At 39.7% G+C, this 20,249-nt stretch overlaps 2 protein-coding genes across 6 annotated transcripts in view; one reads left to right on the plus strand and one right to left on the minus strand.

The window, feature by feature from the left end:
• LOC115489542 (zinc finger protein 120-like) overlaps positions 1–20,249 on the plus strand; it is a 50,625-nt gene that overhangs the window by 25,264 nt on the left and 5,112 nt on the right. The window lies entirely within an intron of this gene.
• The window catches only part of Gm14393 (predicted gene 14393), a 92,752-nt gene that overhangs the window by 5,504 nt on the left and 66,999 nt on the right, over positions 1–20,249 (minus strand). For 4 of the 5 annotated variants that reach the window (XM_030251943.1, XM_030251942.1, XM_030251944.1 and 1 more), the window contains 2 exons: positions 411–537; positions 143–203 (listed from right to left, as the gene is read on the minus strand). In XM_030251943.1, the coding sequence (XP_030107803.1) occupies positions 143–203; positions 411–537 (188 nt within the window). Of the gene's footprint in view, positions 1–142; positions 204–410; positions 538–4,242; positions 4,313–20,249 lie in introns of those variants that run through there. The other variant, NM_001085546.2, reaches the window with a different exon arrangement.

The raw sequence follows: 20,249 nt of genomic DNA on the forward strand, positions 1-20,249 counted from the left end.
CATATATGATTTTATGAAATTCAGTAAATATCCATGACTGAAAGAAATGCTTATTGTACCCTATTGGTTTTCTTTACTACTTGTAGCCCACGTTAAACTTTCTTCATAGGCATTTTCTCATCAGCTTGCAGAGGAAAATTACCTTCCATGACTTCTAGAAGTTTGGAAATGGTCTTCAATTGTATGTTCTTCCCAAATGTAACCTAAACCCAGAACCAGAGAAAGTATGTTACATTATTGGCAATTAAACAGTATTTAAGTTATTAACTCCACTGAACTTTAAAAACATGAGTGATTTATTCACCATATTATTCCTCATTCTCAATTGAAATTACAAAAACAAATGAGAATAACAAAGAAACAGTTGTACATACATGTTATAAAGTAAATTTAAAAAATCACAATATTACCTATAGCTGTGAGATTCCTATAGGTCTCTAGCATCACACCTTTGTAGAGACTCTTCTGAGAAGGATCCAGCAAAGCCCATTCTTCCTGAGTGAAGTTGACATGCACGTCATCATAGGTGACTAAATCCTGTAAGATTTGATAAGTGTGTACAAAACAAAATATGATACAGACAACAGTGTAAAGGTGTATTTCAAAATGAATATTCGCTGACTGCCCTGCCCACCCACATAGTACTTTTTATCCAGTCTTTTATACAATCTGTGAAATTACAAAATCATTCTCACTGCCTGTATCATGTCCTTCTCCATAACAATGACTAATGCAGCATACTCCCTTTCCTTTAGTCTGTGACCTAGCTCTTGTCTGCACTGCATTACCTGACAGTGTACACAGGAAACTCTTTCCCTTGTTCTCATCCTACCAAGTATATTTCCACATACAAGCCCCAGCTACAAATGTTTGTCCAGATGCAGGCTTATAATAAAGTTACTCAGAGGCCACAGTCTCGTCCAAAAGGAGATTAGGTCCACAAAATACCTCACAGGTGGCCCCATTTGTCTGGCTGATGCATACCATTCTGCCTCTGGGAAGACCTATTATACAAGCATCCTTTTCTAAGATGCTAGCTCCTCTTCTTTGTGGGAGATGACATTGCACTTAGTACATCTGAAGTTATGAGCTTGCTTGAGTTAACCTCACAGCATCCAGCGAAAACACTAAGAACAGGTCACATAGAAACACTGATATCAGTTGAGTTAAACAGAGAACCATGCTGACTTAGTACCTGGAAAAGTCACTGCCTCTTCTGACTGGCAATTCGTTGTGGAGGTTCTGATGGCTATTGAGTCTTATTGACATGAGCACCACCCTTAGGGTTAGAGTGTGCTGAAGGGACACAGCAGAGTGGTTCCAGCCTGGGCCAATCCTTTTCCAAATCTGCAGATTTGCAGTTCAGTAGCAACAGAGTGTCTCCTCCAACAGTCTGTTCCTTCACCAAGCTCTTGGGAGAGGCTAAGATTCCTGATCCTTGCTGCCTAAGTGCCTGCCTCTCCCCTTTCTGGGCAGTGCCCCTGGGTTCACTGCTTTGAAAGTTTGGAGCTTGCTTGAGCTCCAAATCCAGCACTTCCCCTTCTTCCTCCTGGAATCAAGCTGGATAGCTTACATTCCCCATCAATCAGCTGACACTGGAGTTACCAAACTGTCCACAGGGGGTCAGTGCCAGAATATTAGTAACTGAAGAGAGATTTTAGGACATAAGATTTTGTGTTGTGGCTTCAGGCTGGGTTAAGGTAAAGTGCAAGCACTTTCCACCTAATGGCTATGAGCAAAGGCTCAGAGAAAAGCAGGACACATGTCAGACACTGTGGAGCACTTTTGTTAATCAGCTCATTGTCCTCAGTGGTTTGCTAAAACAAACATAATAACAAACCCACACCTATATTGGGAAAATATATAACTACTGATTTGAAAAAGATCAGGCCTTTCTTAGTTGAAGGAATGATATTAATAAGATAGTGTTTGACCTTGCCCCATGTGCTTTGTTAACTACTGAGATCTATAATCTGACACACACAGCTCCAGCTAATGGCATGTGTTTTACATTTCTGATACATTATATCTATATAGTACAGATCCTAAAACAGAAATTCATTATCACTGGCTCAAGCTAACCTGCACAAATTAAGCATCCACCAATCTAGTTTTATTTAATCACATGCATTATTTAATACATTTCATGAAATTACAAAAGTATTCAACCTGCCTGACACTTATCATTCTCTAGAATGGTGACACCTAGAGCAGATTCCCTTAAGCTTTCATCTATAATCTAGCCATCTCCTGCCCTACTTCACCTGACAGAGATAACAGTAAACCATTACTCCTGTTCTCTACTGAAGGTGGAAGAAATGAACAGTTCATTATATGACTCAAATGAGCTATTATAAAACACTACTTTGCTACATTCTTTAACTCAAGTATTTAGGAATTTATATCAAGAGGAAAGCAAGGTGATTGCCCTGGGGAGCAGCAGACCAGGATCAAGGCTACCTGAGTCAACATAGCTTGTCTTAGAACATCTCTTTAAGGGGAAGAAGAGACAGCTCTCCCAGAACTAACATGCCATCCCAGAAAGGAATCACTGCATATACAACTAAATATTAATTAGTAAAAATTCTTAATGACAGCATGGATTCAGCACTGGCTAATGCTCAAAGACCAGCCAGCCAAAAACAGGTTTTTTGGATTCCACATATGCTCTCATCCATAAGCTTCTTTACAGTTCAGTCCCCTGGTTATTTTGAACAATTTAAATATGGACTGGAGATTACAAGTCCTACTTAAGACAGCTAGGAGATATACAAACCAAAGACCCCCAGAATCATTTATTAAGTGCCTCAGAGCCCTGAAATGGCAAGCCATTTTTCAGTGATGGGGTCCTGAGTTGGAGGTCCCAAGAGATGAGAAAAATAGCAAAAGGAGAAGGTAGAATTTGTAACAGCTGCAGTGGGGAGAGCTTACACAAGCTATGTCTTATGCCAAGTAAACTTTTTAAGAGTAGCATCTTGTATCCTACTTACAGGAATAAGTGTAAAGAAATGGAGACCTCTATGAAGTCTGCAGAAACTAGCATACACTGGGACAAACTCAGAAGTCTAATAAAACAGCACTGTAAAACGGAACTGCCAAGTATCAAAAAGTATGACTGACCAAGCTCCCAGTGGACTTGGGACTGAGAACCATATTGCCACATTGTGGAGAAAGTTGGAATCTCGGGATCTGAACATTGTCTTCCTCAAAAGCCCTAGTCACAGACCATTGCCACCTCTCCTAATGCTAATCCTGCCTTAAGGGAAAGAGCAATATTTTGGACTCAATACACAAGGGCCTTAGGTCAAGCTCCTAAGCCTTAAGGCTCCAGGCTCTTAAAGGTCTGGAATTTAGGATTGAGATATGCAATTCTCCACACATTAGGATAAAGCATTATTTGAGTGGACCAGCCCTCAACACAATAGTATTTTACCTTTCAAAGAGCTGTCACCAGCTGTAGTCCTGCCCTAGAGGAAAAACTATGCTTTTTCCATGAAGGAAAATATATGTTTATGGCACACCAGGCCTTAAGGTTGGTTGTGAGCCTATAATGCCATTGTGAGTAGCTTGTTAGGGGCCTATTCTTTGATAAAAGCATAGGTCTAATGCCTGACTGTATAGCAGATTTGTCCCTTTTGGTATGGTTTGGAGACAAATTTCTGATAACCCTGGTAAATAAACATGCATATGGCTATAATAACCTTTAACCAGACTGGTTAGCATACTACATACCTGTCAGGTGTTTTACAGGCAGTCCTACCTCAGCTACATTCTACTTAATGTCACTTAATATTACCTAAGCATTGATGAATCCATAACATCATCAACTCTACTCTTGTACATCAGAGCCTAATATTGGAGTGCTACCCAGCACATAAAATGTCTTCTACAACCTCCACAAAAACAACTCCAAATGGATCTTGCACCTACATGTTAACTGCTAAGGGCAGAACATAGAGAAGATAATATAGAAACAAGGGCTGTTAAGTTTGTCATTCTGCCAAGTACATTTCTCCAGAGTAGCCCCTCCTGGAAATGATTTGTGCAGATGCAGCCCAATAACAAAGTTATTCAGAGGCCACAGCCGGGTCCAAGAGGAGACTAGGCCCACAAAGCTCCTCACAGGTGGCCTCATCTAGCTGCCTGCTTCTTACCATCCAGGTGCTGGGAAGTGGAACTACAAGTGCATTTCTTGCTAAGCTGCTTGCTCCTCCTCTCTGTGGCAGATGACTTTGCACTTACCATGTCTGGAGTTCTGAGCTTAGGACATCCCCTCACATCACTCAGTAGAGGCGCTCAAAACACATTCCACAGAAATGCAAAGATCAGATGAATTACAGGGAGGAAGTTGCAGGCTTGGAACCAGGAAGAGCTGCCTCCTTTTCTGACTGCCAGCTGTGTAGAGATTCTGGTTGGCTCAAGAGTCTTGAGTGACATGTGAACTACCCTTAGGGTTAGGGTGTGCTGAAGGACACAGTTCCAACCTGTGCCAATTGTTTTCCAGATCTAGAGATTTGCAGATCAGTAGCACTCATGCCTTTGCTCCAATAGAGTACCTGTGCATCCTCCTAAAAGCCCCAGGGAGTAACTAAGATTCCAGATCCATGCTGCTCAATTGTCTTCCCTTTGTGGGCAGTGTCTCTATGTTCACTGTTTTGCAAATTTGGAGATCAATCTGAACTCCAACCACAGCACTCCCTCTGCATGCCTCCTACTTCCTCCTAGAATCAAGCTGGAAAGCTTACATAGCCCATGAATCAACTTACATTGAAGTTACCAATGTGCCCACAAGTGGACAGGTGACAAGAATGTTAGCAATTAAAGAGACATTTTAGGGAACAAGATTTTCGTCTGTCTTCAGGCTGGGTTTAGGTCACCTGCAAGTCCACATGATGGTTATGAGACAAGCTTCAGAACAGAGCAGGAAACACATGAAAGACATGGTAGCCTTCCTGGCTTTCCTGGCCTTTGTGGCCATCAGGCACGGACAGAAACAAAACAAACAGAGGCAAACCAACCATACAAATAAAATAACAGGTTAATTTCTGAGAGAGATGGAGAGAGAGAGAGAGAGAGAGAGAGAGAGAGAGAGAGAGAGAGAGAGAGAGAGAGAGAGAGAGAATAACATTTAAAGAGAGCATTGAAGAATTGGGACAATACAATAACTCTTAAAGTCATTTCAGGTGTTTAGAATCAGTGCCTTACAATCATTTTCAAAATGATATTGCCAAGCATGATAATATGTGCTATCAATTTCAGAAGTGTGGAGGCAAATTCTTATTCCTGAATTTGAGGCCACACTTGTCTACATAGTCTCTTCCATAATATAAACCAAATCAAATAGGCTTAGTTTTTTAAAGGGTAGATACATTTACACTGTCAAGAACTAGGAAGCAATGACCTAAATGATATGAAGTAAAAATTTGTTCTATTTCCAGGCCAATCTCGCAGTCTTCTCTGAATTCAGAGAGATAATGAGCTGTAAGTAAAAACAGAGAAACTTTTTGGAGTCAAACTCAAGGCTAAGATGAATAGTAACTATTACAAAACTGGATTTGCCTTCCAGTTGGTAATACAATTAAAATCAGCAGTGCATAAAACCTACCATGCCGGGCAATGATGGTTTGAGCTTTTAGTCCCAGCACTTGGGAGGCATAGGCAGGCAGATTTCCCAATTGAAGGCCAGCCTGGTCTACTGAGTGAGTCCAGGATAGCCAGGGCTACACAGAGAAACCCTGTCTCGAATATAACCAAATAAATAAATAAAACATACCATGAACAGTGGAACAGTGGAAACAAGTTATACTATGTAAATCTCAAGACTATAGAGGAAAAATAAGTCAAAATGACAAGTTGTCCTTTAACTTGGGACATTAGAGAAAACATCGATATTTAACAATATAGAATTTATCATATTTTACCATTAGGTAATCCTGTGCTTTTCGGCCTCCATTCATTACACGAGTCTTCAATACAAGATGGAGCAGAAATGTTATTTGGAATTGGTTGGGTTATAAGTAAAGCAGAATGTTCTTAAAAGGATTGCTTTAAGGGAAGTAGATAATTGTCAATCTTGCGATTACTCCTAATTTCAAAGGTATGGGACAGATCATACTGACCTAGAGATAGTTTGAAAAATATTCCTCCTTGGTTTCTATAGTTGGAAGGGATGATATTCTGATTTCTGATTTTCCATGGAACTCTTCTGAATATTTCTTTTCTATCGATCTCATGAAAAACACCATAGACAAAGGGAATTATAACTGAAGGCTCATTTTGGGCTTACTGTTCCAAAGCCTTAGAGTCAATACTGGCAGGATAAACACATGGCATCAGGTAGAGCTGAGAGCTCATATTTTGAACCTAGACAAGAGGTAGCTAGCAAAATGGGCATGGTCAGAAGATGTTACATCCGTCATAATCAGTCCGATAAACAAAAAAATAAGTGTTCGAACATATGGAGAATGGAAAGGTGGCCTAGTGGTTAAGAGCACTGACTGCTCTCCTGAAGGTCCTGAGTTCAAATCCTTGCAACCATATGACGACTCACAACCATCTGTACTGAGATTTGACTCGCCCTTATGGAGTGTCTGAAGATAGCTACAGTGTACTTACATATAATAATTAATTAAATCTTTTTTTTTAAAAAAGTATTCAAACATATAAGTCTATGGGAGCCATTATCATTTAACTACCACATGTTTTTTCAAAAATGAAAACTACTTTTTATCTGTCCACACTGTACCATATGCTTAAGAGAGATTGTTCTCTTTTGCACATCCAATGTCACAAAAGAAACAATCCTTAGCAGAAATAATCAAATCATCTGGAAAAATGAACTGACCAAAGAGACCAAAATTTATCAGTGAAAACAACAAAACTTATAGCTTCTTGTCAGCATCTTGAGATTATGATGACATTGCCTTAGCCACATGGTTTTCCATACTCTCACTTCTCCAGCTCTGTCACCTGCAGCACACATAGCATCTTTTCAGTAAATTCCATTTCCTGCTTGTAGCTTTCCTCAAAGCTGGCCCTTGTAACTCTAATACCTTCTGTACAGTATTCTCTTATTTTACTGTAAGTGGGTTGTCCAGACTTTGAATCCTACTGTGTGTATTGATCATGATATGGATATTTTATTAGATTCTTCCTCTGAAAGAGTATTTCTATAGGCCTTTGTTATGATATAAAAAGCTTTAAATTTTTGGGAAAGAAAAGATTCAAAGACAATATCCTTTTCAAGATTTGGGCCATCAGTTATATCCTAAAGAAATTGTTGACCAGAAAATTCAAATAAGAAAAGATAGTTTACTTACTTTAAATTACTTTCAAAAGCTGTTAGGAAATGTTAGTTGGCTAAGACCTCACCTTAAGCTTGCCACAGAAGAACTTAAATGTCTGTTTGTTATTTCTCAAGGGAAATGCAAATCCTAATTCCCCTGGAAAATTAACTGACGAGGAATGAAAAGTTTTGCTAAATGTATAGGAAGCTATTAGCCAACAACAGATATATATATATATACTAAGATAAATTGTTGACTAGTTCACAGCAGTCTTTTAGCCAAAGGGACAATTAATGTGTATTCATCTTTCTTCATCTCCAAGTAAAGTTTGCACACCCTACTATGAAACTGTAGCTATGTTGATACACAATTGTAGGATAGAATCACAAAACTATTTTGGAAAAGAATGTGATGAAATGTTTATTTCTTATTTCAGCTTTGAAATTGGTTACTGAAGAATGCTTATATTTAGTCTATTGAACGTGCAAACATTTTACGTAAATCTGATAATTGTTATCCAAAAGGCAAGTTGTTAGAATTTGCCTTTATGCATACATTTGTATTTCCTGTAAATTTACACAGGCAGCTCATAGAGAATGCATTTATTATGTTTATAGACAGCTCATCTAAAGGGAAGGTAGCATATGTACTTGGATCATGTTTATTCTCTTGAGTTTCCCCCCTGCTTCACAAATATTTGAATAATGTACTATAGCCACTGTTTTTTGAAACGTTGACAAAATCAAGCTTTGAGTTTATATACTGATGGCCAGTATATACGTCATGGCTTACAATTGCTTGACTTTGTTCCATTTTTAGTTGCAGCTAGTACTCAAATTTTGGAATTATTTATGCAAATGCAACTTAATTTAAGAGCAAGTACTCTTCCTTAAGTTATAGGATATTTGAAAGCTCATAGTGGATTGCCCAGACCCCTTAATGAGGGCAATGCCTCAGCAGGTTTGCATATTAGGCAGAGTATAGGCATTACTCAGGAACAGTTTAGCCAAACACTCTCATTCTTTACATCATTAAAAAGCAATAGGTTGAGACAACAATTTGGTATTTCTTGAGAATGTGCATGTCAAATTGTAAAGACATTCATCAGTGTCCTCAGTTTCTTCCTGTATCACACAAAGGTGTTAATCCTCTAGGTGTTAATCCTCTAGGACTGGTACCTACTCAGTTATGGCAAATAGACATTACTTATATATCTAAATTTTTAAAAATGTTAAACAATGTACATATGTGCTACATCCAATCCAGTAGTGAGAAGCGCGACAGGCCCCGAAAAACTGTGTGCTGTCCTGAGGCAAGAAGTTCACAGAACTTAGTCTCCTGGAATCTTGCCATCATGTATAAAGAATGCTCCAGTGTCCTTGCTTTAGTTGGTAAACGGATCTATGGGCTTTCCCTTAATATTGCTTTATTATAAGTTCTCCTAAGGGGGCTGGAGAGATGGCTCAGTGGTTAAGAGCATTGACTGCTGTTCTGAAGGTCCTGAGTTCAAAGCCCAGCAACCACATTGTGGCTCACAACCACCCATTATGACATCTGATGCCCTCTTCTGGTGTATCTGAAGACAGCTATAGTGTACTTAAACATAATAAATAAACAAATCTTTAAATCACATAATTATAAACAAAATAAGTGCTCCTAAGGATTGATTTTTTTTGACATATACCTAAGTTAGATTCTAGGCAGTCCTTGATCCGACCCTGGGCATGGATAGCTGAATCACTGCCCTATGCAGGAATTTACCATTATTTAGGAAGAAGGAAGTTTGTGACCAGAGGAGGAACCAGAGTAGATACTTAGAACTATAGATTGCTGAGTTACACCCATACACAAGTGTTTACAATGTCCTAGGGGAAAAGTTGATTATACAATAGACTAGAGTAGGAACTATGCCAAGGGCATGAAGCCCTTGCCCCTGGCTTCTAAGATTAAGTGGACCTTAGGTGGAGCTGTTTTTGATCCCAGTTGTTAACACTGAATTTTATCCCAGTTGGTTCCTCTGGTCAGTCCTTCTGTGTTTGCATTCCTCTGTTTTGTGTAAGAATTCAGTAACATCATTGTACTTGCCTGAGTGTCACTGAACTTTCCTATTTTCTTCTGTATAAAAAGTTTGATGCTCGAGTTAACAAATTACATTCAGATTCAGCACACTCTCTCATATCTGTGTCTGTCTGTCAATTCCCGCCAACTCTATGCCCATCTGCTGGAACTCCTGATTCCCAAGGATTGAGGAGCGCCCACTGGACCCGATTCATAGCAAGTATGACTATTGATACCTTCTCAGGCTATCAATTTGGAAATGCTTTAACAAGAGAAGCAACTAAATATGAAACTAGTCATTGCCTACATGTTTTTCTATACTGGATGTTCAAAAGGACATGGAGTTACTGGCCATTACAGTCAGACATTTGAGATGTTTTGTTAACAATTTAATATCAGTCATATTACTGGGATTCCTTATTATCCTCAAAGACTAGGTATTGTGGAATCTTTGAATATTTTCTTAACAGAGAAACAGTGAAACTAACAGAAGTTATGAAACAAATGGATTTAACAGATGTCTGTAGAACATTTCATGCTAAAACAAAAGGTTTTACCTTCTTTTCAGCAACTCATTATACCTTCTCCAAAACTGACCATATAATCGGTCACAAAACAGGCCTCAACAGATACAAAAATACTGAAATAATCCCATGCATCCTATCAGAACACCACAGATGAAGGCTGATCTTCAGTAACAATATAAATAATAGAAAGCCAACATTCACGTTGAACCTGAACAACACACTACTCAATGATAACTTGGTCAAGGAAGAAATAAAGAAAGAAATTAAAGACGTTTTAGGGTTTAATGAAAATGAAACCAGGCGTGGTGGCGCATGTGTTTAATCCCAGCACTCCAGAGGCAGAAGCAGGCAGATTTCTGAGTTCGAGGCCAGAAAATATAATAATCAAAGAAAATAATATCAAAGAAAATACATGGTGGTACTCCTGTCTTATGGCCTAGTAAACCATCAATGTGAGGAGAGGCCCTTAGTCTTGCAAAGATTCTATGCCCCAGAATAGGGGAAAGCCAAGGTCGGGAGGAAGGAGTGAGTGGATTGGGGAGCAGGGTGAGGACGGAGGTTATAGGGGATTTCCAGAGTGGAAACTAGGAAAGGGGGTAGCATTTGAAATGTAAATGAAGAAAATATCTAATAAAAATATATTTAAAATAAAAAGACTACTTTTGCAGAGAACCTGTATTCTCTGTGTCTACACATTGGCTCAGAACTGTATAAAACTCCAGTACAAAAGATTCATTGTCCACTTCTGTCCTATGAGGGAATCAGGAATGCATGTGGTAAACATACAAAAAGGCAAAACACTCATACACGTAGAATAATAAAATAATTTTTTCTTTATTAGAAAATGGAAGGTTTAATCAGCTGAAATGAGGACAATCAAAGGGTGGGTGAGAGGGTTAAGCCAAAATTGGCTATGTAGAATAGCCAAACGTTTCTCATAGTTGTACCCTCAACTGAAGGGCTATTTGCAGCTGAGAGATCAGGGTCATTCTTTATTGAGGATGAGGTGACTGGAAGGCTGCCCATTGTCCAATAACGGGCCTCACAGTCAGACCCATGCAGGCATTGCTAAATGGACTTAGTAGGGATCAGGAGAAGGCAGAGGAGGAGGAGAGTTCATAGTGAGGAGATGGTTGATTTGGATGGATCTGTGGGCTGTAGAGGGGGACGAGGGATATATAATTATATTTCATAGTATATACATTTAGAATTCTGACATTTAACACAAAAACTCTAGGGACTGGAGAAATGGCTCAATGGTTGAGAGTACTGGCTACTCTTGCAGAAGTCCCACGTTTAATTCCCAGAAACAACATGGCAGCTCACAACTGTCTGTAACTTCTGTTTCAGCCAATTTTACACCCTCATGCATGCAGGCAAAACACCCATATATATAACATAAAAATAAACACATTATAAAAAAGAAAAAATCTACAAAACAGTAGAGTCAGATCAGCATTTCATCTTAATAATTACATTTTCATTTTCAACATTATATTCCTTAGGAATTATTTTTTATGAAAACAAACAAACCCAAAGTTTGATTAGGGCATCATTAATTAGAAGGTATCTGGAAAGACTGGGCATTTTTATAGCGGATTGTCAGCCTGATGCCAGCTGTGCTCTTTCAATGTTAACCCATCTGAAGTTTCAAAGTCCCTGGTTATGTGCATGTATTGCAGGTTGAATATTATGCTATGTCTTAATTTTCCTCCCGAAATGCTTGCTCTGAGAGGCTCAGTAGCCCTGCCTCCAGCTGGCTTTGATTGATAATAAATGATTGCCGTTCAGGCAATGGCTGCACAGGGAAATGCAAGCAGGACTTTTAGATTGCACAAGCAAGGGAATAAGGGGGACAAAGAAAGAATCACTATGAAGGGAGCAGAGATATCAGAAGTAAAGGCAGGTCAACATAGAATTACCCAGGGAAGAAGGCCCAGGGGCTGATCCCCCACTTGAGTCAGGGAAAGCAAATAACCTAAGTATATTTAGAAAACGATAACTTAAGAATAGGGAGAGAGCCAGGGATGGAAGCACACACCTTTAATCCCAGCACTGGGGAGGCAGAGGCAGGCAGATTTCTTAGTTCAAGGCCAGCCTGGTCTACAGAGTGAGTTCCAGGACAGCCAGGGCTATACAGAGAAACCCTGTCTCAAAAAACAAACAAACAAAAAAAAGCCGGGCATGGTGGTGCACTCCTTTAATCCCAGCACTCGGGAGGCAGAGGCAGGATGATTTCTTAGTTCAAGGCCAGCCTGGTCTACAGAGTGAGTTCCAGGACAGCCAGGGCTACACAGAGAAACCCTGTCTCGAAAAAACAAAACAAAACAAACAACAACAACAAAACAAAACAAAGAATTGGAGAGAAGTATGTGCTAGCCATTGGGAAGATTAGAAGTGCACAGAAATTGAGCTACTTAGGCATATTAAGGATTAAACTGACATGTGTGTCTTTTATTCACGAATCCAGAACTCTTGGGCGGGTGTAGTACATGCGCCACCTGATGGGAGCTTAAGCAAATTAACAATTCACCTCTATAGATGGCAATATGGGGAAAGTACTATTAAAAGTTATTTAGAGATTCTGGGATGGAATACACACACCATGATATAAGATTAGATGGAGGGGAGGATTGGCTTTTTAGCAAGGTACAGATTTTGCCTAAGCCATGTGGAGATTTCTTCCCAGAGTTCTGGACTATCCAAAGAGTTTAGACTTAGAGGTGCTGGGAGTCACTGCTCTTCAAATAGGCTGCCCAGAGTAAGGCAAAGAGAGGAAGACAATACAGGCTGCTGGCCTCCAATGAGCAGATAATCAAAGAACAGAGATAAATTAATTTTGATTTAATTGTTTTTATTAGCGTTTATTTAGTGACTCTGATATTCTAAATAAGGCTGTGTCTGAGAAATAACAACAACACAGATAAACAATCACAATTTTATTTGTTAAGGGCAACTTAAGGGCTATTTTTTATTTCCTGTTCCAAATTAATCCTAAAAATAAAATATGAGTAATTCTATATTAACTATGGATGTTGTCTCTAATGTCCCAAGTTAATGGACAAATTGTCATTTTGACTAGTTTTTCCTCTATAATCTTAAGATTTACATAGTATAAATTGTTTACAGTGTTCCTCTGTTCATGGGATGTTTTATTTATTTATTTGTTTATTTATTTATTTGTTTGTTTGTTTTTTTGCGAGACAGGGTTTCTCTGTAGCCCTGGCTATCCTGGACTCACTCGGTAGACCAGGCTGGCCTTCAACTGGGAAATCTGCCTTCCTCTGCCTCCCGTGTCCTGGGACTAAAAGCATGCACCATCAAGCCCGGCATGGTAGGTTTTATGAATTGCGGATTTTAATTGTATTACTAACTGCAAGGCAATTCCAGTTTTGTAATAGTTACTATTCATCTTAGCCTTGAGTTTGACTCCAAAAAGTTTCTCTGTTTTTACTCACAGCTGATTATCTCTCTGAATTCAGAGGAGACTGTGAGATTGGCCTGGAAATAGAACAAATTTTTACTTCATATCATTTAGGTCGTTGCTTCCTGGTTCTTGACAGTGTAACTGTATCTGCCATTTAAAGAAACTAAGCCTATTTGAGATGGTTTATATTATGGAAGAGACTATGTAGAGGAGTGTGGCCTCAAATTCATGAATATGAATTTGTCTCCACACTACTGCAATTGATAGCACATACTGGCATGCTTGGCAATATTCATTTTGAAAATGATTGTAAGGCACTGACTCTAAACATCTGAAATGACTTTAAGAGTTATTGTATTGTCCCAATTCTTCAGTGCTGTCTTTAAATGTCTCTCTCTCTCTCTCTCTCTCTCTCTCTCTCTCTCTTTCTCTCCCTCTCTCTCTCTCTCTAAGAAATTAAGCTATTATTTTATTTGTATGGTTGTTTTGCCTCTGTATTTTTGTTTTTGTCATTGTCTGATGATCACAAAGGCCAGGAAAGCCAGGAAGTGGGTGCACCATGTCTTTCATGAGTTTCCTAGTCTGTTTTGAAGCTTGACAAATAACCATCATGTGGAACATACTTGCAGTGACCTAAACCCAGCCAGAAGACAGACCAAAATCTTGTTTCTTAAAATCTTTCTTTAATTGCTAATATTCTGGCATCTGTCCACTTGTGGGGCACATCGGTAACTCCAATGTAAGCTGATTCAAGAGCTATATAAGCTATCCAGCTTGATTCTAGGAGGAAGAAGGAGATGTGCCTTTGGAGTGCTGTGGTTGGAGTTCAGATGAGCTCCAAATTTGCAAAACAGTGAAAACAGAGACACTGCCCACAAAGGGAAGTAACAGACAATTAAGCAGCATGGATCTGGAATCTTAGTTACTCCCAGGGGCTTGGCAGGAGGACCCAAGTAAGTTACTGGAATGGAGGCATTAGTGCTACTGAACCATGAATCTCTAGATCTGGAAAAGGATTGGCCCAGGTTGGAAATGAGTTCCTTCAGTACACCATCACCCTAAGAGTAGTTAACATGTCACTCAATACGCTCCAGCCAATCAGAATCTCGACCTGGAGCTACCAGTTAGAAGAGGAGGCGGCCCTTCCAGGTTCCAAGCCAGCGACTTCCTTCTCCATGTAATTCAGCAGACCTTTGCATTTCTATGTGATGTGTTTTGTGTGCCTCTACTGAGTGATGTGAGAAGACCTAGCAAGCTCAGAACTCCAAACATGATAAGTGCAAGATCATCTCCCACAGAGAGGAGGAGCAAGCAGCTTAGTAGAAAATGCATGTGTAGTGGACTTCCCATCAGCTGGATGGTAAGTAGCAGGCAGCTAGATGAGGCCACCTGTGGGCTTAGTCTCCTCTTGGACCCGGCTTTGGCCTCTGAATACATTTATTATTGGGCTGCATCTGCACAAAACATTTGCAGGAAGCCGCGCATGGTGACACACGCCTTTAATCCCAGAACTCGGGAGTCAGAGGCAGGCAGATTTCTGACTTCCAGACCAGCCTGGTCTACAAGGTGAGTTCCAGGACAGCCAGGGCAGAGAAACCCTGTATCGAGAGAAAAAAACCAAAAACCAAAAAACCCAAAAAAACAGAAGAAGTAGAAAAAAAATTTGCAGGAGGGGCTACTCTGGAGAAATGGAGAAATGTACTTGGCAGGATGACAAACTTGACAGCCCTTGTTTCTATATTATCTTCTATGAATTCTGCCCTTAGCAGTTAACATGTAGGTGCAGGCTGTAGAAGACATATTATGTGTTGGGTAGCACTCCAATATTAAGCTCTGATGTACAAGAGTAGAGTTGATGATGCTACGGATTTACCAATGCTTAGGAAATATTAAGTGACACTAAGTAGGATGTAGCTGAGGTAGGGCTGCCTGTAAAACACCTGACAGGTATGTAGTATGCTAAGCAGCCCTCTTGAAGGCTAGTATAGCCATATGCATGTTTATTTACCACGGTTATCGGAAATTTGTCTTCAAATCTTAACAAAAGGGACAAATCTGCTATACAGTCAGGCATTAGACCTATGGTGATATCAAAGAACAGGCCCCTAACAAGCTACACAAAATGGCATTATAGGGTCACAACCAACCTTAAGGCCTGGTGTGCCATAAAGATCTATTTTCCTTCCCAGAATTAAGATGTCATCCCAGAAAATAATCGCTCCATATACAACTAAAATATTAATTAGGAAAAATTTCTTTTTTTAAAAATTTTTTTGATTTATTTATTTATTATATGTAAGTACACTGTAGCTGTCTTCAGACACACCAGAAGAGGGCGTCAGATCTCGTTACAGATGGTTGTGAGCCACCCATGTGGTTGCTGGGATTTGAACTCCGGACCTTTGGAAGAGCAGTCGGGTACTCTTACACACTGAGCCATCTCACCAGCCCCAGGAAAAATTTCTTAATGACAGCATGGATTCAGCTGTGAATATTGCTCAAAGACGAGCCAGCCAAAGACAGATTTTGGATTCCACATATGCTCTCATCCATAATTTTCTTTTCCTTCATGGAAAAAGCATAGTTTTGCCTCAAGGGCAGGACTACCGCTGGTGACAGCTCTTTGAAAGGAAAAATACTACTGTGTTGAGGGCTGGTCCACTCAAATAAAGCTTGATCCTAATGTGTGGAGAATTGCATACCTGAATCCTAAATTCCAGACCTTTAAGAGCCTGGAGCCTTAAGGCTTAGGAGCTTGACCTAAGGCCCTGGTGCATTGAATACAAAATAGTGCTCTTTCTCTTAAGCCAGGATTAGCATTAGGAGAGGTGGCAATGTTCTGTGGCTAGGGCTTCTGGGAGGAGAAGCTTCAGATCCTGAGATTCCAACTTTCTCCACAATATGGCGATATGGTTCTCTGTCCCAAGTCCACTGGGGGTTTGGTTGGTCATGATTTTTTAGATACTTGGCAGTTCCCTTGTGCAGTATTGTTTTGTTAGACTTCTGAGTTTGTCCCAGGGTATGCAAGTTTCTAAAGACTTTATAGAGGTCTCCATTTCTTTCCACTTATCCCCTGTGAGAAGGATACAAGATGCTACTCTTGTTTTGTTTTTGTTTTTTGAGACGGGGTTTCTCTGTGTAGCCATGGCTGTCCTGGAACTCACTTAGTAGACCAGGCTGGTCTTGAACTCAGAAATCCACCTGCCTCTGCCTCCCCCCCCCCCCCGAGTGCTGGAATTAAAGGCGTGAGCCACCACACCTGGCACAAGATGCTACTCTTAAAAAGTTTACTTGGCATAAGACATAGCTTGTGTAAGCTCTCACTACTACAGCTATTGTAAATTCTACCTTCTACTTTTGCTATTTTTCTCATCTTCTGGGACCTCCAACTCAGGAATCTATCACTGAGAAATGACTTGCTATTTCAGGGCTCTGAGGCACTTAATAAGTGTTCTGGGGGTCTTTGCTGTGTAAATCTCCTAGTAGTCTTAAGTAGGACTTGTAATCTCCAGTCCATATTTAAATTGTTGAAAATAACCTGGTGACTGAACAGGAAAGAAACTTATGGATGAGAGCATGTGTGGAATCCAAAACCTGTCTTTGGCTGCCTGGTCTTTGAGCATTAGCCACAGCTGAATCCATGATGCCATTAAGAAAATTTTCCTAATTAATATTTTAGTTGTATATGGAGAGATTTCTTTCTGGGATGACATGTTAATTCTGGGAGAGCTGTCTCTTCTTCCCCATATAGAGATGTTTCTAATACAAGCTATGTTGACTCAGTAAGCCTTGACCCTGGTCTGCTGCTCCCCAGGAGAGTGACCTTGCTTTCCTCTTGATGGAAATTCCTAAATTCTTAAGTTAAAGAATGTAGCAAAATAGTGTTTTATAATTGCTCATTTGAGTCATATAATGAACTGTTAATTTCTTCCACCTTTAGATAAGAACAGGAGCAATGGTTTACTGTTATCTCTGTCAGTTGAAACAGGGCAGGAGATAGTTAGATCATAGATAAAACCATAAGAGAATCTGCTCCAGGTGTCACCATTCTAGCGAAGGATAAGAGTTAGGCAAGGTTAATAATTTTGTAATTTAACAGCATGTATTAAATAATGCATGTGATTAAATAAAACTAGATTGGTGGGTACTTAATTTGTAAGGGTTAGCTTGAGCCAATGATAATGAATTTCTGTTTTAGGATCTGTACTATATAGATATAATGTATCAGAAATGTAAAACACATGCCATTAGCTCTAGCTGTGTGTGTCACATTATAGATCTCAGTAGTTAACAAAGCACATATGGCAAGGTCAAACACTGTTTTATTAATATCATTCCTTCAATCAAGAAAGGCCTGATATTTTTCAAATCAGTACAGTGATATATTTTACCAATATAGGTGTGGGTTTTTTGTTATTATGTTTGTTTTGACAACCCACTGAGGACAATGAGCTGACTAACATGAGTGCTCCACAGTGTCTGACATGTGTCCTAATTGCTCTGAGCCTTGTCTCATAGCCATTGGGTGGAAAGTACTTGCCGTTTACCTGAACCCAGCCTGAAGCCACAACACAAAATCTTATGTCCTAAAAATCTCTTCAGTTACTAATATTTGGGCACTGACCACCTGTGGACAGTTTGGTAACTCCAATTTCAGCTGATTGATGGGGAAATGTAAGCTATCCACCTTGATTCCAGGAGGAAGAAGGGGAATTGCCTCCTGAGTGCTGGAATTAGAGCTCAGGCAAACTCCAAACTTTCAAAGCAGTGAACCCAGGGGCACTGCCCAGAAAGGGGAGAGGCAGGCACTTAGGCAGCAAGGATCAGGAATCTTAGCCTCTCCCAAGAGCTTGGTGAAGGAACAGACTATTGGAGGAGACACACTGGTGCTACTGAACTGCAAATCTGCAGATCTGGAAAAGGATTGGCCCAGACTGGAACCACTGGGCTGCATCTCTACAGCACACTCTAACCCTAAGCCTGGTGTTCACTTCACTCAAGACTCAATAGCGAATTAGAGCCTCCACATGGAGCTGCCAGTCAGAAGAGGAGGTGACTCTTCCAGGTACTAAGCCTGCATGCTCCTCTGTGTAACTCAGCTGATCTCAGTGTTTCTGTGGAATCGGTTCTTATTATTTTTGCTGGTTGCTGTGAGGTTAGCTCAGGCAAACTTAGAACTTCAGACATGGTAAGTGCAATGTCATCTCCCACAAAGAGGAGGAGCAAGCATCTTAGCAAAGGATGATTGTGTAATATCTCTTCCCAGAGGCTGGATTGTCAGCATCAGCCAGACAGATGGGAACATCTGTGAGGTCCTTTGTGGACCTACTCTCTCCTTTTGGTCCCAGCTGTGGCCTCTGAGTAACTTTATTATAAGACTGCATCTTGTCAAAACCTTTGTGTCAGGGGCTTGTGTGTGGAGAAATATATTTGGCAGGATGAGAACCAGAGGAACAGCTTACTGTGTACACTGTCAGGTAAAAGAGTGCTGACAAGAGCTAGGTCACAGACCAAAGGAAAAGGGAGTATGCTGCAGGGGTCACTGTTATGGAGAAGGACCTGATTCAGGGAATGAAAATGATTTTGTAATTTTACAGACTGTATCCATGTATGGATGTATTTTAGTAAACCTAGATTGAAGGGTGTTTTATTTGATCAGGTTAGCTCGAGCCAGTGGGTAATGAATTCCCATTTTAGGATCTGTATTATGTAGATTTGTGCAATCCTTGTTGACATATTTAATTGAGCTCAGAAATGTAAAACACATGCCATTCTCTGTAGCTGTGTGTGTTAGATTATAGACCTTAGTAGTTAACAAAGCACTTAGGGACAAGGTCAAACACTATCTCATAAATGCCTTTCCTTCTACCAAGATAGGCCTGATCTTTTTCAAATCAGTATAGTGACATATTTTTCAATTATATTTATCTTTTTAAAAAGCCAATATTTGGTATTATTTTTTAAATTTTTATTTTCTTTATGTATAGGTGCTCTGACCTCTTACTTCTTCCTATTCTCCAATATTTCCCAGAAATCAATAATTTAATTCCTATTTTTAAAGAGATTACATATCTTTCTGTTTACAGCAACATCGGTAGCTCAGGCTTTCCTTATGCCATGTAGTTAAGCCTTGCTTTGAGCACCTGAGCCTAAAACCTTCCTTGCTCTTTCTGAGGGTAGAAGACTGAGGGCTTCGGTGATTAACACCTGTAGCCTAACAGCTGAGGATTAAGCAGTGTGGCCTTTGCTCTATCTCAGAAGGAACTGCTGGTCTCTAACTTTTAGCCTGCAGGTCAGAAATCACAGGAAGAAAATGGGACACTCAAAGAAGTGGTTATGGAGTTTTTACTAAGTTGTCAAAAGTTACCTATGAAAGCTATCTAAGAGGAAAAGCGAAAAGATCCTAAGTGGGGAAGGGCAAAAAAACTTCTCCTTTCTCTTTTCCATATCTCCTTGTCCTCTGTACTTATAAATCTTTCAGAATACCTGATCACATGTTACTGAGTACACTACAAGTTCACACAAAAAATCAAATCATAAATTGAGAGAGAAGTTTACAACAGAGAATGGTTATTAGTAAAACTAGATTGGTGGGTGTTTATTTTGGGCAGGTTAGCTTGAGCCAGTGAGTGATGAATTCCCATTTTATGATCTGTATTATGAGATATGTGCAAACCTTGGTGACATATTTAAGTGATCTCAGAAATATAAACACATGCCATTAGCTGTAGCTGTGTGTGTCACATTATAGATCTCAGTAGTTAACAAAGATCATAGGGGCAAGGTCAAACACTATCTTATTATTGCCATTCCTTCTACCAGGAAGGGCATGATCTTTTTCAAATCAGTACAGTAATATATTTTTTCATTTATTTTTTTCTTTTTAAAAAGTTCATTTTTGGTATTAGATTTTAAATTTCATTTTGACTATCCATGGGTGATCTCTTAAGT

Source organism: Mus musculus, chromosome 2 (assembly GCF_000001635.26).
Source record: "Mus musculus strain C57BL/6J chromosome 2, GRCm38.p6 C57BL/6J".
NCBI classification, from domain to species: Eukaryota; Metazoa; Chordata; class Mammalia; order Rodentia; family Muridae; genus Mus; species Mus musculus.